We start from the raw sequence: 16593 nt of genomic DNA on the forward strand, positions 1-16593 counted from the left end.
TCCCTGCTGGTCAGCACTTGCATGCTTATTTGTCTCTCTGCCCAACGCTCTCCTGTTTGCATGGTACGTTCAGGCATTATTTACTTATAGATTTTGTTTTTGTGTTTAAAAAATATTTTTAAAAAAAGTTAGAATTTTTATTTTTTTCTTTAAATTAATATATTTTTAATATTTTTAGAACATTATAATTTTTAAAAAATAAAAAAATTATTATTTTAATGTATTTTCAAATAAAAAAATATTTTAAAAAATAATCACAATTACATTTTCAAACATAGTGTTACAATAGGTGCCAAATGTAGATGCAGACCGATTGGGTTTTTTTTTTTATTTGTTTTTTTTTAAAAAAAAAATTGCTTGGAATTTTCAGTTTAAAACAAAGCAGTTTAATTGCTATCAAGAATAAGTGATTGAGCAGATCTAAGAAATTATTTTTCAGTTAAATTACTAGTAGTAAATCTAACGTCATAGGATTAACCTCTTATCTTTAAATTCGTTTGTTATCATTAAATTTGTAGGTTGAATATCTTTTCTGATTCATATATGCCATACATATATATTTTATTAATTTATAATAGTTCTTCACCAACTTAAGAGACATAAAACAATTGTAATTTTGGAAGCGGAAAGGATAGAAAGGCAAAAAATAAATAAAATCAAAGCCCATTTCGATGGATAGTAGGGAGAACAAAAATACTTGAATGAAAAGACAAAAACACGTAAATTAAAGAAAAATTTATTTTAATAATAATTTAGTTATTAAATTGTGTTTTTAAAAAATAAAAATATAAAAAAACATATGAACGCAAGTTTTTTAAAATTTTACTCTTGAAAATAAGTTAATCTTGTTACCAAAACGATAAAAGACTGATTATGCCTAATTAATATGATAATAATAAATATTTGCTTATAAAAAAAAACTCTATTGCTTTCAATAGCAATTTGATTGATTTTATTTAAAAGTGTCAAAAATAATCCTCACATTATTCAAATCCAGTACAATGAACCTAGCTACAATGAATCATTTAGTTTTTTTTTTTTTTTTTTTTTTTTTGCTGCTGCTGCAAGGGGGGAGGTGTGGAGAGGTGCAAGGTGACCAAATGGTTAGGCATTAGATGGGCGGACTTGCAATGTACCGTGTTCAGCAACCTTTTGACCTTACAGACTCGAGGAGGACATGATTCCCGATGACGCCAGGTGCTCGCATGGGGGGTGGGTGGGTTAGAGACACGTGATGTATGAAGTGAATATAAATGTTTTTCAAGATATTAATAGGACGATGTTCTTCTGAAACATTATTATTATTATTGATTAATATGCACTACAGTTAGGTGCGCCTCATCCATTTATCGCGGAGGTATGAGTTACTTTTAAATTTAATACTACTTTTTTTTGCCCCCGCAAGAGAATAGAGAGAAGACGTGATTACACGCTGAGCTTGTATCCCTCAATAAAGTGTCAAGATATTTCTATTCATTAAAAAACAAAAAAACGTTGAAGATATTTTTGTCTAATTTTCGGAAGATATTTATGAATCTGATTTCTCCTTTCTTCGCTTTGTTTTCAAAAACATTTAAAAGGTGAAATTAATAAGATGAAAGTAGTTGTATTCTCCTGCATTGCGGGAGCAATATGATCTTGATATTTTATTTATTTATTTATAATCAATTATTTAATGATTTGATTATATTATCACAGTCTTTGTTTTTATGTTACCATCGTTATTGAAGTTATATTTATGTCTTCTTTCTGTTGTGATTGAACGCAACAATAATAGATACCAATATAAATACTAATGTATAACTTGATTTTGTAATTTTATATATTAAGATTTCAAACAATGTATAATTCAACTTTTATATCATTATTTTTTTAAAACATTAAAAAGGTTATGTAATTTAATTTTAAACCTGAATTAAATAAAAAAATCAAGGTACAAAATTTAAAATTAAAATCTACTTTAATAACAACACCGAAAAAAATTCAAATTTATTTAACGTTCCAATTTTTTTAAAAGTTACAGCTCACGAAATAAACCAGTAACCACTATTTTTAATCATATATTTTTCAAGTTCAAATCCTTATAAAAACTCATAGAAGTCTAGATGATATAATCAAGAAGGGGAAAATTAAAATTAATATCTGACAAACTGATCTAAAGATACCTTGAATTTCGTGTCAATCTAAAACTTAATTCCTCACCTTTGGCTCGAGCACCTCGAACTATTCCTGCTATAAAAAACAGACCTCCTCACCTCTCGATTAATTTTGATCGCAAGTGAGGTCACATGACGGTGTATAAAAAGTAACACGTGTCCCACGACTTTCCCTTTTTCTTTAAAGCCAAATAAAAATCACACTATTCAAACTCCTGCTAGTCATCACTCATGAACTTGTGATTATTAAACAAAATTCATTGATGATTGAATTATTTTTTACCTTTTCTCTCGGTTTCTCTTACATGCACTGTCTGCAGTCTGCTGGCAGATGAGGTAACTGAATTTCAAGAATCGGTACTGTCGGAAGTAAGAAGATTTAAACTCGGCGGATTTAGATTTAAATTACAATACTCTTAATACGTATATTTAATAATATTTCTAAAAACTTAAAAATAATCACATAATTAATACCTTACTTGCATGCATCTAAAAGAAGTATTTTTTTAAAAAAATCTATTTTTATATTTTCAAACTTCAAGATCAATTCTAACAATTAAGTAGATGGTAATTATGGCAAGATTTGTTAGTTAGGTTTGTCTGGAGAAAGTTCTTCTAGTTTCAGGTTAGCTAGAGGGGAGATATTGAATTTTTAAGCTGGAGTGTTTATTTACGAGGTTTTTATCTACTTATTTTTGTTAAATTCAAATTATTTTTTATTTTAAAAAATATTAAATTAAAATATTTTAAAATATTTTTAGCCGAGTTTAATGTAAAATTAATATAAAAAAGTTTCAGGGTTATAACAAGAGAGAAATGAGCAAGAAAAATAAAGGTACGTGTCAGGAAGCTTCTGTTTATAGGTGCTGGAGGCCCTTGCTAAAACCCTTTTTCTTCTTATTATTATTATTATTAGTAAGAATTCTTATCATGGTTTTCTAACGAGGATTATTTTATTTCAACCTTGGCCTTTTATAAATAGTGAACTGGACCCACTAAATTTGAAGGTACCGAATAAAATCGTTATTTTTCGGAGTAAGAAATGTCCACATGATACTTGGGTCCGTGAGCTAGGCAAGGGTTGCCTAATATATACTCAATGCAACCTTGGACTCGTTTCTTCGCATGATGACTGTTTGATAATCAAGCAAAAGTGAGGACCGTCTTTCATTGAAGGTTTTTTGTATTTTAAAAATATTTTTAGTTTTTTTAATTTATTAAATCATTTTAATTTTAATGTATTAATATAATTTTATATTAATTTTAAAAATATGTATTAATATATTTCTATAAAAAAAACCATTATTATATATATAAAAAAAGACTTCAGAACGTGTTCATATTTGTGTCGTCATGTCCCGGAAAGTTGACAATACGAAAAGGCATGGCATAAGCCTTCCTTCCATTTTCGTATCTAATTATTGTACTTTTTATTTATTTCTTGAATAAACTTACGAAATTGTCTTCAATATTCCTCTTCGTCCCATCTATGGACAAACGTTCAAAGATGGCTGAGGTCAGTTCCTGCGCCGGGTAAACTTGATGTAATCCAATTTCTTTTCTCATGTTTTTCGAGGAAGGGGACAGGCAATTTATTCGATCAACATCGCCATCAAAGACTGCCTACTAGGGCTAGGGGACAACGAGTCCCAACCCAACAACAGAATTTGATCCTTTTTTTTTTTCAATTTTTCGTGTATTGATTAGTTGTCGAGGCTCGTTCCACGGGTGTAGGAGTACTTACCAGCTCTCGAGCAAATATTTAATTCACTCGGTCAATTTGTGTGCGCAACAGCCCTTTTTCTGTCCTCCTTCTCCCCTTTCATGCCAAGGATGCCTCTCGGATTGAAAATTGGTTAAGATAAGGGGAAGGCGCGCCAACACCTTCCTCACCTGGTTGGTGAATGGTCAGTTTTCTTTCTCTCCTCGATTTTTTTATTCAACATGTATCATTCGAAGCCAGATTACACGTAAACTATATTATCATGAGCTGTTTTCGTGGCGATTTTCACATAAAAAATACAAATTTAATATTTAAATTTAAGAATTTATAATTTGAATCGATTTTTTATTGTTAATATTCATGAGAATTTATTCTAGATATAACATCCTAACATGGGATGTGTCTTTTAAAATCGACTAGAAAGAAAACTTGGTTTTTTTTAATACATAAATTGGCTAGAAAACATCCCTTATCATTTAAAATATTTTCACAATCCATCTTTTATATTTTTGAAAAGAAAAGAAAAAATAACTAAGTTTTCTAATTTTTAAAAATATAAAAAAAAATCCGGATTCCTTATTTTTTTTTAATATTTAATTCGAGAATTGCCTAAAATAAAACCAAGACTTGCACCTACCCATTAACCCATGGACTACACCCACCCAGATCCATAAAATGGTCCACTCCACGAAGCTTGGAGATTTATTGCCTCACCGCCATTCTAAAAAACACGTGGTTAAATTAATCCCCCTTTCATTTTTAAGGGTTTAGCCCTTCACTCGCGCACTCGAGCAATGAGCAACCAACGCTAAAATATGCTTGGGTGCATTTAATACTCTTCCCCTCTCAAAGACTCAAACTTGGGAACTCTCCTTAAGTACTGATTTACGAGAGCCAGCAATTGAAACAGCGAACTCATCACCATCCTAGAGAGAGTAACCCAATAAACTAGAGAGAGAGAAAGAGGAACACACGCACAGGTTTTTTTTTCGTTGGTATATTTCGTTCTATTGTATTTTTTTCATAGAAATTGCAGGTTTTTGGAGTACTGGGGTGTCTGATTTTAGAAACAAAAATAAATACACATAGGGAGTGTTCAAATTTATTAATATTAAATTAAGGTTTCCTTCTTGTTAGAGTCCTGAGATCTCTCTGGGGATACTTACTCTTTCTTCTGGTTTGTCTCTCTCTCTCTCTCTCTCTATCTCTATACATATATATAGACACACACACATGCCTATGCGTATATGCAAGAGAGTTATCTTTCTTTCTTGAATCTTGAGAGAACCAAGACAACTACTTTGGTTCAGTACTAGTACGTCACTGAGGCATCAAGAACTATAGTGGGTAGGCGTCGATTTTTTCTCTTTTTTGTTTTTTATTTTAGGGTGATGGGCTTTTGTTAATTAGGTGATTGTTTCTGTCTTTTAATTCTGTTTCCAAGCTTTTTGATGCGGGGTATTCTGTTTCCAAGGGTTTTTGATGCTGGGTATGTGTGTTTCTTAGTCATGTTGTTTCTGTGTGATCTTAATTACAACATTTATGCCAGTAAATTATTTCTTCCCTGGTATTTGTGCTTTATTTTACACATATTTACATATCCTCTCTGCTTTAGATTTCTTTCTTTATTCCAAAATTTGTTTTAAGAAAAAAGTGATTGTTAAGGATTCCGTTATAATTTAGGAGTGCCTTTTATCAGTTATCCGTACTGTTTTGGGCTATTAGGAGTATGTGTTTTGCGTTGATGATGGTTATTTCTCAAGAAACCAACTTTTTGGTTTTATGGGCTGGTTTTGTTCTCATAGCTTTTCTTTTTTATTTTCCGTTCAAAATTTTTATTTCTACAGAGGTCAACATGAGCTTTTCAAATGATCTGGATGATGAATATGAGAAGCTCTTTAGGAGATTGAATCCACCGAGGTGCGTATCATTCAGATTCTTTATCTTCTTTTCTGAATTTTCCCATTGGAAGTGACCTAAAATTATGAAGCGAATCAGATTTATATCCGTTTTGTTCACTTCTTTTTTCCCTTATTTTTTTGTGTGTGTTAGGGTTGTGATTGATAATGAAGCTTGCAAGAATGCTACTGTTATAAGGGTAAGGTTTTTGTCCTTTTTTGGGGTATGCGCGTGCTCGAGTCTCCCATTATTCTTGGTGTTCTACTGGGTACCAATCGTTCATTTTGTGATACAGGTTGACAGTGCTAACAAACATGGAAAACTTCTTGAAGTTGTTCAAGTCCTCACTGATCTAAACCTTATCATAACCAAAGCTTACGTATCCTCTGATGGTGGATGGTTCATGGATGGTAATACTTTTTTTTTTTCCCTTTTTTTTCGGTTTCCAATTTAGCTTTTCTTTTTGGAGCATAAGAGGTTGATTATTTTGAGGTTCTCTTTCTTCTTCTTCTTCTTTTTTCCACCAGTTTTTAATGTTACGGATCAAGATGGAAACAAGGTTACCGATGAAGCAATTCTAGATTATATTACAAAGGTGAGTTGTTATTTTTTGATTGATATTATTTTTTTTAACTTTTTGTTCTGCTTCTTTATTTTTGGTTGGTTGAGGTGCAAACAGATCTGATTATTTGGTTTTATCTCAAGTCGTTAGGGACAGAATCTTGCTTTACATCTTCCATGGGATCTTTTGGGGTTAAACAATCTATAGATCACACTGCAATTGAGTTAACAGGAAGTGACAGACCAGGGCTGCTATCTGAAGTGAGTGCTGTCCTCGCCCATTTAAAATGCAATGTATTGAATGCAGAGGTCTGGACACACAATATGCGGGCAGCAGCCGTGATGCAAGTAACTGATGATGAAACCGGGTCAGCAATTACTGACCCAGAGAAGCTATCGAGGGTCAAGGAACTTCTTTGTAATGTACTGAAGGGCAGTAACAAATATAGGGGAGCTAGGACTGTCGTGTCTCATGGGGTCACCCATACTGAGAGAAGGCTTCACCAAATGATGTTTGCTGATAGGGATTATGAACGAGCTAACAATGATGTATTGGATGAGAAGCAAAGACCTAATGTGAGTGTGGTGAATTGGTATGAGAAGGACTACTCAGTGATAACTATAAGAAGTAAAGATAGACCAAAGCTTCTCTTCGATACGGTTTGCACATTGACAGACATGGAGTATGTAGTTTTTCATGCTAATATAGATGCCGAGGGTCCAGAAGCTCATCAGGTATAAATCATTTGCATTTTAATTTCCTCCACAAATGTATTTAGGGATGACTGATCTTTGCGCTTGATTGTGTTGGCCCGTGGATTTATGGAATTTGTAGGAATATTATATCAAGCATGTTGATGGTTCCCCTGTAAAATCAGAGGCAGAGAGACAAAGAATTATACAATGTCTTGAAGCAGCTATTGAAAGAAGAGTATCTGAGGTAAGTGCACCATGGTACATTCAAATCTGAGACTGTTGTTAAGCTTTACTTGTATAATTTTCCTTGTTTCACCAAAATCATGCATCCAACTAAGAGGGTGTCGAGCTATTCGGTCTTTACTTGCATCGCTACGGAGGCGATGTAGAGTTTGATGAAGTGTACGAGATGATTTTATTCCTAGGATAATGACTTTGAATTGGCATATTAAACAATGACGGGCTGACCCTCACCAGTCAAAAGCTCTTGCTATTGTGTATTCCAAGGCTTTGTCAGATTATATTTAGTTTATATTTGTTTGTATGGTAGATATTGATGCTTTGATTCTGTTAGGAATTCATTCGCTTGCTTGTATGGAAATTGGAAAGTTTCTTGTTTGTTGTGTACTATAATGTGCAACTTGTTGAGAACAGCTGATAACATGATAACGAAGGCTTATTGGATGTCTTTTTTTTTAGCTGTTATTTTAAGAGTGTATTTCCCTATTTTAAATGATTGATTTGTTTCCTCCTAATTCAGGGCTTGAAGCTAGAGTTATGCACTAAGGACAGAATTGGGCTGCTATCTGATGTTACTCGTATCTTTCGTGAAAATAGCCTTACTGTCACCAGAGCAGAAGTTACAACAAGAGCAGGCAAAGCTGTTAATACATTTTATGTTAGTGATGCATCAGGGTATCCTGTTGATGCTAAAACCATAGATTCCATCCGGCAAGCAACTGGCCAGACCATACTGAAGGTGAAAGGCAGTCCTGAAGAGTTAAAACCGGTCTCTCAGGAATCACCCACAAGGTTTCTCTTTGGAGGTCTCTTCAAATCGAGATCTTTTGTCAACTTTGGATTGGTTAAGTCGTATTCTTGAATAAACTGTTAGTTCGCTCCCCATGTAAATTAAAACTGTCTGCTGGAAACACTCACTGTAGATAGATAACCAGTCCTTTTAGCATACTGTGTGACTTGAGTTCAGGAACAAAGGCATTTGTCGCAGAAGGTAGGGGGCTGGAGAGTGCCGAGGGGAGTAGTTGAGAATGCCTGTAAATACTCCTATTACCCCTTTCATTGAGCTTCATCTGTTACTGTAGATCCAATTTGATGTTGGAGCTAGGAAAGCATTTAATTACCCAAGGAAATCTAACTCGTGCAGATAATTTCTAGTCTGGTCTATGTTTCTGTCTTTGCTTCTGTTTTCCATTGGCTTTTGTTAACAACAATATTCTGTTAAGACTTTGGATTGTATAGTATTACACTATACTTTAAAGGTTCGCGCTATGCCATGCTGAGGCTTCAAAAAAAAAAATATCAAGAAATTATTTCACATTATTATTAAATTTAGATTCAATAGGTTAATCTTGCATTTCCCGGTCCAATATTTTTCTGGGAATTATCTTTATGATGTAGTTTACTTGAAAGTTTAAAAATAGGATGTAGTTGACTTGAAAGTTTAAAAATAGCCTGGATAATTAATAAAAGGTATGATTTAAATTTAAAAATTAAGATGGTGTTATATTGAATCAAATCAAGTTTTATACTTAAATTCACGATTCAAGTGGTGAATTCTATTAGTTTAATTTTTTTTTACTTATTATATCATAATAAAAATAAACTCTTAGAAAATTGAATATAAACCAAATATTGAGATTTTTATTTAAAATTATGATAATTTATAAATTTAAATTTAAAATTAAATAAATAATAAATAATAAAATTGAAATAAAAATAAAGAAAAGAAATAATTAAAAAAAAAACATCTCCTTTTCTATTTACTATTTAGATGAACGATGAAGGAGGTCCGTGCACCCCGAAATCGTTTAGAGTTGCAAGGTAATCCAAGACAAGCAACTATATTTGACTCTAACTCTGGGTTGTGGTCCACCATTTTGGAGCCTAGAATTCAAAATTGTGGTAATTAGACACGGCTGATAGGTGGCTCCTAGTGTAGTGGTCATAATGACTTCAATCCCCACCAAGATTTTGGATTAGAAATCTTTTAAGGTCGCTGTCTGTTTCAGACCAAGCAACTAGAAAAGATAATTAGTTCGGTTCGTGAAAGCAGAAAGCCCTATCTGGTCTAGTTTCAATCAAGAACCAATATTGCTGTTCCCACGTTGAATAATTCTTTTTTTGAACACCTTTTTGGCTTTGAATGTTGTTCTACCGACTACATGATGACTCTGGTTGATGGTTCACTTCCAAGACTTGATCTCTCCGCACCATCACGTTCAATTTCTTGTAGGACAAACAAGGCCTCTTCGAGCGAGACCTCGCATTTTAGTCCCCAATAGTCTTCTTCCCCCCCCAATTGGAATTCGTCACCTCCCCCATACCTACTACCACTTTATTGAATCTCTATATTATTTGCTCTGGCCCCATTGCAGCAAGAAATAGACCACTCAGGAATCCAGGGGATGCATCATTGCAGTTGCGTGGATGGGTTTTTTTTTTAATTTTAAAAAAGATTCTATGATTAAGGTAGTTTCTAGCTAGCTTCGACACCAAGAGCTGAAAAGAGAACATACTATCTTAATCATAAAATCGACCCTCGAGCTTCTTTTTTTAATTTTTTTACTGCCCTTTTCTCTTGTTTAGCCAATGTAATGTTGCTTTATCTTATTGAAGTGGTCCGTTAATATCATTGCAGTCCACGATTTAGGCCGAAAGAGTGCATGAATGCCGAAAATGTGCAAAGATAGAGTGTAAAGGAGATGAAGGTGGGAAAATGCGTTGTCTTTATGGGCCCAGGGGGGGGGGGTCATCAAGGCCTTGCCGGGTGTGGCCACGTGGCTTCTCTTACTGAGTTTAGATGATGCCACGCCAGCATCACCTCGATATTTTTTTGTACTTTTTCTAGTAGTTAACTAGATACATCATCCGCGCGATAACGTGGATTAATTTTTTTTATATAAAAAAAATTAAGATTTAAAAATATTAGGTATTTTTGTAAAGTTATATCTAAGAGTCTTGAGTTTGACTACAACGCCTGATCTAAAAATAATATTTATAATATTAATAATAATATTAAACTTGCATGACCTAAGTTTAAGTGAGTTTGTCTGCAACACCAGATCTAATAGCCTTGGATGTGGGTCTGGCTGCAAGGTCGTGTCATAAAGGTGTGATAATTAAATAAATTAATGAAAAAGAAAAAAACAAGAAAAAAAACCAATATGAAGAAAAAAAACTAATGAAGAAAAAGAAAAAAAATCTGAATTAACTGGGTTAACCCGTCAAACCTGGAATTCGCGTCATGAAAGTTTGATAACTAAATAACTAAATAGAAAAAAAAATTGACGGGTTAACTGGGTTAAACCGTCAAACCAGGTTAACCCGTCAAGCCCGGGATACGTGTCATAAAAGTCCGATAATTAAATAGAAAGAAATTTAACATTAACAAACTAAATTAAATGAAAAAAATTAATTAAAAAGAAAAAAGTACAAAAAAAAATTATAGGCTAACCCGTTAAACTCGGGATCCGTGTCATGAAAATCTGATAACTAAATAAAAAAAATAACATTAACAAACTAAATTAAAAAAAAATATTAAAAGAAAAAACACAAAGAAAAAAGCAAAACAAAATAAATAAAAACAGCAAAAGTATTACTTAATTGGCTCTTACTCTTGACATTAAAGACTGCAATTTGGAAAACTGAGTGCATTATTATGGCTAGAAAAGATATCATCGCAATTATAAAACAAACAAATTCAACCATCACTGTCCTTAGCAAGCGGTGACACGTATTTCAAACAACGAAAGACGTTGTTATAGGTGTCTCCCTTTGCGTACGTGGAACAATTTTCGTTTCTTATAGAGACCAAGTGCATCTCTCTGTCCAGGTTTAAATTATAAATTATTTATGTCGAAATTAAAAATTTATAAGACTTTTACTATATATATATATATATATATATATCGGAGATTTGATCAAGAAGAAAGCACCTCTCTCATACTTTTTCAATTTTATACATGCTATTTTTTATACCAATACTTGGGATACTCGTACGAAAACACAAGCACAGGCAGAATCAGGGATGCAAACATGGAATGAGCCCTCCCTACTGCCTATGATCATGATGGGAACCACAGCCAATGCCATTGAAACCTATGTGATGAGCTATAAAGTGCCCACTATAAAAGCAAGATATTGAAGGATCGAAGTGACACTGAGGCTAGTTCTACAAGATCAGCTTGGCTAGCTAGATTGGCATGCCAATCATGGCAAAATCATGACCATGAATCCACTAAAAAAAGACCATAAGCTCTGACTGAGTGGTTATCCTGTTGATTAATTTATGACTGATGACTATGACTCAGTTGTCGCACTTCGGAAATATAGCCTTTAGCTAGCTACTTGTCTTAATGGTAAAATGCAAGGGAAAAAAAATGCGCAGGGAAACTATATGATGCCATGTGCTTCTTCTAGCTGTCACCGGCAATCTCGAGCTTTTAAATGGGTGCTAGGATCTCTCCCCCACATGAAAGATTATAAGGAAAAATGCAAAGATTCTTGCATCAACAGCAACAGAGGCAACCTCGTCATCTCACATGAATGGCTTCCTAAGAGCTTACCATAATAAATATTATATTGTGGATAGACTATAGAGTGATTTTATATGGTAACTCGAGGGCATGATGCAAACAAGATTTGCCAATTTGCCTATCTCTGACAGGCCAATTATGTGTTTCTTACATGCATGGTTTGCTGATAAGTCCCCATCATCAGCTAGCTATTGCAGGACACATGGTAATTGGTATACAGTTAGTTTTCCTCTTCATCTCAATTGCTTAAAATGGTTAAATCAATCGAATGTCACCGAATTATAAAACTTCAAGGGGGAGAGGGGTAATCAAGAGATAAGAAGTGAGGCACTGACGGAAAACGGGGGATTCTGGTGATGACTTTCCCGGATTCCAAACCTGCGTTCACAAAGAAGAGATGGAATACAGAGGGGCATTAAGCCGGTTACAAAGGAGAGCTCCTTGTCCACTGCAGATTAAGCCTCATAATAATGCTTTTCTTGCATCTTCAGCGTCAACACCGACTTCTTCATTTAATCCATTCTGTCATAGTTTCATATAACAAAATCTGCAGAAACTCAACATTACTTTATATTTAATTTTATTAGTTAAATTGGAGGTGGTGACTGGTGAGTTTTAAAATCATGATTATTAGGTAAAATCACAAGAATGATTTTATACTATTTTCTAACACAGTAAAATAAACCCTATTTCTCTTCTTTCTCCACTCGTTTTGCCTATACATTCAACGAGGAAAACCTGCAAAACCTCATTGAATTCTTATAACACCTCTCTCTCTACACACACACATATCTCTGGTCCATGTGATTAATTTCCTTAATGGACAGATTATTTGGTGTACATACTCAATGCTCTTCTTGAAGGACAGATAATTAGGGAGTTACGTATTCCTTTTGCTCTTTTCCTAACATAACTGCATAGCTAGCTAGTCACAATAAAACGAGCAATGGGATTTTCAGCAGGTCATATTCAATAAGCAATTATGCAGGGCATCAAATCAGGTTATACGTACAATTAATGCAGTATTTTGTTTTCCATACTTTCAGTGGAAACTACAGGCCACTCCAATAGTGTCCAAAAATCATTCTAAAGTTCAATCTAGCTTTCTTTTGGATATCAAGACCATGGCCACCATGCACCACCTGTCTTTCTTTCTCTCCTCGTTGTTTTTTTTTTCCAGGTACATGAACACGAGTTGAGGAAAACACATGCAATACGTCATAATATTCGATTACTTTTTTTTATGGATCAAGGGTTTTATTCATTAAGAAAGCAACACAAGGAAGGCTTATGGCCTCCTACAGAGCCAGGTAAAGACCAAGAGATTAAACAAAGTTAAAAAGAAATAATTAACACAAAGATTCAACACATTTATATCTGCTCGATGTGGGAGAAATGCTTCCCAGTGGTTTCTCTCTATTTGTTTCTTAAGAAGATATGAACATGCAAGTGAAAAATCACACATGCAAATATGGGTCACGAGCAATTTACTACCTCGCTTCCCAGAAATTCTCACATTGACAAATGACAAGCTAAGATAGTATTTCCCAGGCACACCCATTATTTTAAGCAACTCAGTTTGTTTTGTACTTTTGCTTGGCCAATATTTACTGCCTAGCTTCCCGGAAATTCTCACATTGACAAATGACAAGCTAAGATCTGGAGCATCTTGTTGCCATTTGATTCGTGTTTTTCTAGGAAGCTGAGGTGCGGGAATATTCGAGATGAGCCTCAATTTTAGTTAGTTACTCATTCTCATTTAGATCCTAAAACAAAGCAATAAAATTTATTAATTTCATCCCAAATGTTTGAGACAATTATTAATCAGGTTTTTTTTTTCTTAAAAAATAATATAAATCATATTTTAAGATCTTATCTAACAGTTTAAACTATTAAGTTGAAATGGTTCTTTAACATTATATCAGAGCCTTGACGACCAAGCAGTCATGAGTTCGAATCCCACCGTCCCTATTTATTTAATAAAAATTAAGCACAATTTAGTATAGATTGAGATGGTTCTTTGACATTAATAATGTCCATTGATTTTTTTTTATCAACTCTAATTAAATTAAAAAATAACTTTTTTATTTCATAAAATGTGCATATTAGACCGAAATTATGAGATAATTACACTATTAATACACCAACTTTACACTTTTCTCAATTAAGTACATGAGCTTTATTTTTCTTGGTTAACTTTTTCCAAACATTTCAACAGGTAATTCCATCCACCTTCCGTCAATTTTGCCATTAAATAATGACGCGCCATTTGTTTTTATTAAATCACTATTGATATTCTAACTTTCATTTTATGTCAATCAAGCACATGAATTTTAATCCCTTTTATTTTGATACACCTATATTTTTTATTGTTCTAATAAAGTAATTTAGTAATTTTTTTTTAATAAAAACATTCTCTAAAATAATATTATTTTTAATAAATTAAAATATTTAAAATTAGATTAAATGTTTATAAGAAATTAAAACAAATCCTATTTAAATGTAAGCTCTTTTCATCAATGATAAGTCATCTATATAAAGACCAAAAGATATTTTGTAATTAATTAAAACTAACAAATACATTACTGATACAACTAAAATGTTTATTATTTTAAGCAAATAAAGGAATATCATATGATTGCAACATAAATAGAAAGTTGGTTAATTTTTTTTTAAAAATTACTTGATTAAAATAATATGAAACTTTGGTATATCAGAAAAAAAAAAGTTCACGTACTTGATTGCCATAAAATGAAAGTTGGAATATCAATACCAATTTGAAGGCAAATAACATGCCATCAAATAAAAGAAAGTTCAAGAAGATGGATGGAGGTACTTGATTGAAGTTTTTTTAAAAATAATGCTCTCAAACGAAAAATTAAAGTTCACATGCTCGATTGCCGAAAAGGTGTAAATCTGATATACTAATAGTACAATTACCTCAAAAAAAATATTGACACAACAAACTCAATAGAAAAATTAATATGGGAAATATTTGGAAGCTGATCTACATAATTTAATGGTTTGGTATGTAATTGAGAACAATTATATAGATTAGGGACTATATTGAGGTTTTCTCAATATTCAAGGTTTACTTTAGCTCAGCCTCGTTACCCACCCACCATGGTATTTTCACTGAAATTCTGTAAGATATTTAGAGACCGAAAAGGTGTAAATCTGGAATTCATTTTCCTTACTTTCTCATGTTTGACAACATTACAGAAAAGTAGTCAATGGAAACTTAATTCCAGTCAACAAAAAAACACCGTTTTATCAAAGGAAAATGTTTTCCTCCTGATAAAGAAAGGAAAACACTTTTTTTTTTTTCAATACACCTATTTTCACAAATCACGATCTCTCTCTGCTCGTTCTCTCCCTGCTCGTTCGTGCTCTCTGTTTTTCTTTGTGTTCGTCTGTTCGGAGGGGAAGGGGGGAAGGTGGTGCAACCGGAGACGAGGCTAAGGGGAAGGGGGGAAGGTGGTGCAACCGGAGACGAGGCTAAGGGGAAGGGGGGAAGGTGGTGCAACCGGAGACGAGGCTAACACTCGTGCGTTGGCTGGCCAATGCTGCTCTCTATTTCTGTCTCGTTTGCTTCTCCAGTCGTCCCCTGGTTTTCTCTGTGTTCTCCCTTGGCTTCTGTCTCTGGTTTTCTTATGATTTTTCTCCAGTTCCCGTCGCTGTGTTTTTTCTCTGTTCTTCCCCCCTTTGCCTCTGTTCTGCTCTGCTTTTTATAGAGCCAGAGAGCTTGCCCCTCTAACCAGTCCCTGTTACAGTCCTACATTTACAGGACTGTTAATCAATCCACGAGCGGGATTGTGGGCAAAAGAAGTGGTCCATGATCGGATCGAATTGCTGCCGTTTTCCCTGTTGAATAGGCTTTCTCGGCGCGAAATGGAAGGGATAATGAACAGCTCTTCAAAACGGCGCCATTTGTGTCCTTGGGAATGACTTTTTTTCACTTTGGTCCCTGAACTTCTGACATTTATCAATTAGGTCCCTGATTCCATTAATTAAATAATTCCAAGTCCAATTAAGTCCCCAAACTTCTAAATTAAAAATTAATTCATTAATAAATTATTTTTCAGTTCATTTTCCATAACATAACCAAACACTGGAAAGTGTTTTCCAGTTTATTTTCCATAACACTACCAAATATCGGAAAATACTTTCCCGGAATTCACTTTCTAGGAATTCACTTTCCCTGGAATTCACTTTCCAAAAGGAAACAACTTTCCTGCAAACAAACGGAGCCCTCGTTCCATAATATTTTAATTTTTTTTGTTTAAATTTAATTTTTTATGTTTTTAGATTATTTTGATGTGTTAATATTAAAAATAATTTTTAAAAATAAAAAAAAATTATTTTAATATTATTCTAGATAAAAAACACTTTGAAAAATAATTATTACTATATTTCCAAACAAATTATTAAGCTGTATCTAGATACTAATAATTTTTTTTAAAAAAAAAACTAAATACCAACAGCTTATTAAAAATAAAAAAATATTTCAGAAGAGCACAATTGTAAACTTAATTTGTGATTTAGTTTGGGACTTTAGATTTGAGTTTGAATATTTATTTTTTAAAGAGATAATAAATTTATTTGCTATTCTATGTTTTTTAGTCAGAGTTTGGTGTGATTTTCGATTTATGGTTAATATGTATCGGTAATTGCAAATACAGGGACTTTGGAGGAGCCGTTAACAATTTCTGATTGTGTTGTGGATAAATAAAAACCCCGTGTTCTGTTATCGCTGTTTACCGTGGAAATCCATGTCCCGTCG

The 16593-nt window shown here is 33.2% G+C and overlaps 1 protein-coding gene across 5 annotated transcripts; it reads left to right on the top strand.

The window, feature by feature from the left end:
* The first annotated feature begins 4669 nt into the window (after positions 1-4669).
* Positions 4670-8433, top strand: LOC127903887 (ACT domain-containing protein ACR4-like). Of its 5 annotated transcripts, none has more exons than XM_052449884.1 (8): positions 4670-5226; positions 5727-5799; positions 5932-5977; positions 6074-6188; positions 6306-6373; positions 6484-7074; positions 7175-7279; positions 7796-8433. In XM_052449884.1, exons 2-8 carry the CDS (start codon positions 5735-5737, stop codon positions 8135-8137), a joined length of 1332 nt encoding a protein of 443 aa, XP_052305844.1. In that variant the 5' UTR covers positions 4670-5226; positions 5727-5734; the 3' UTR covers positions 8138-8433. The 5 variants fall into 5 exon arrangements, with proteins under 5 accessions (XP_052305844.1, XP_052305845.1, XP_052305846.1 ...); XM_052449885.1 differs by having other exon boundaries at positions 4670-5056; XM_052449886.1 differs by having other exon boundaries at positions 4670-4874.
* Positions 8434-16593: the final 8160 nt, after the last annotated feature.

Source organism: Populus trichocarpa, unplaced genomic scaffold (genome assembly GCF_000002775.5).
Source record: "Populus trichocarpa isolate Nisqually-1 unplaced genomic scaffold, P.trichocarpa_v4.1 scaffold_509, whole genome shotgun sequence".
Taxonomy (NCBI): Eukaryota; Viridiplantae; Streptophyta; class Magnoliopsida; order Malpighiales; family Salicaceae; genus Populus; species Populus trichocarpa.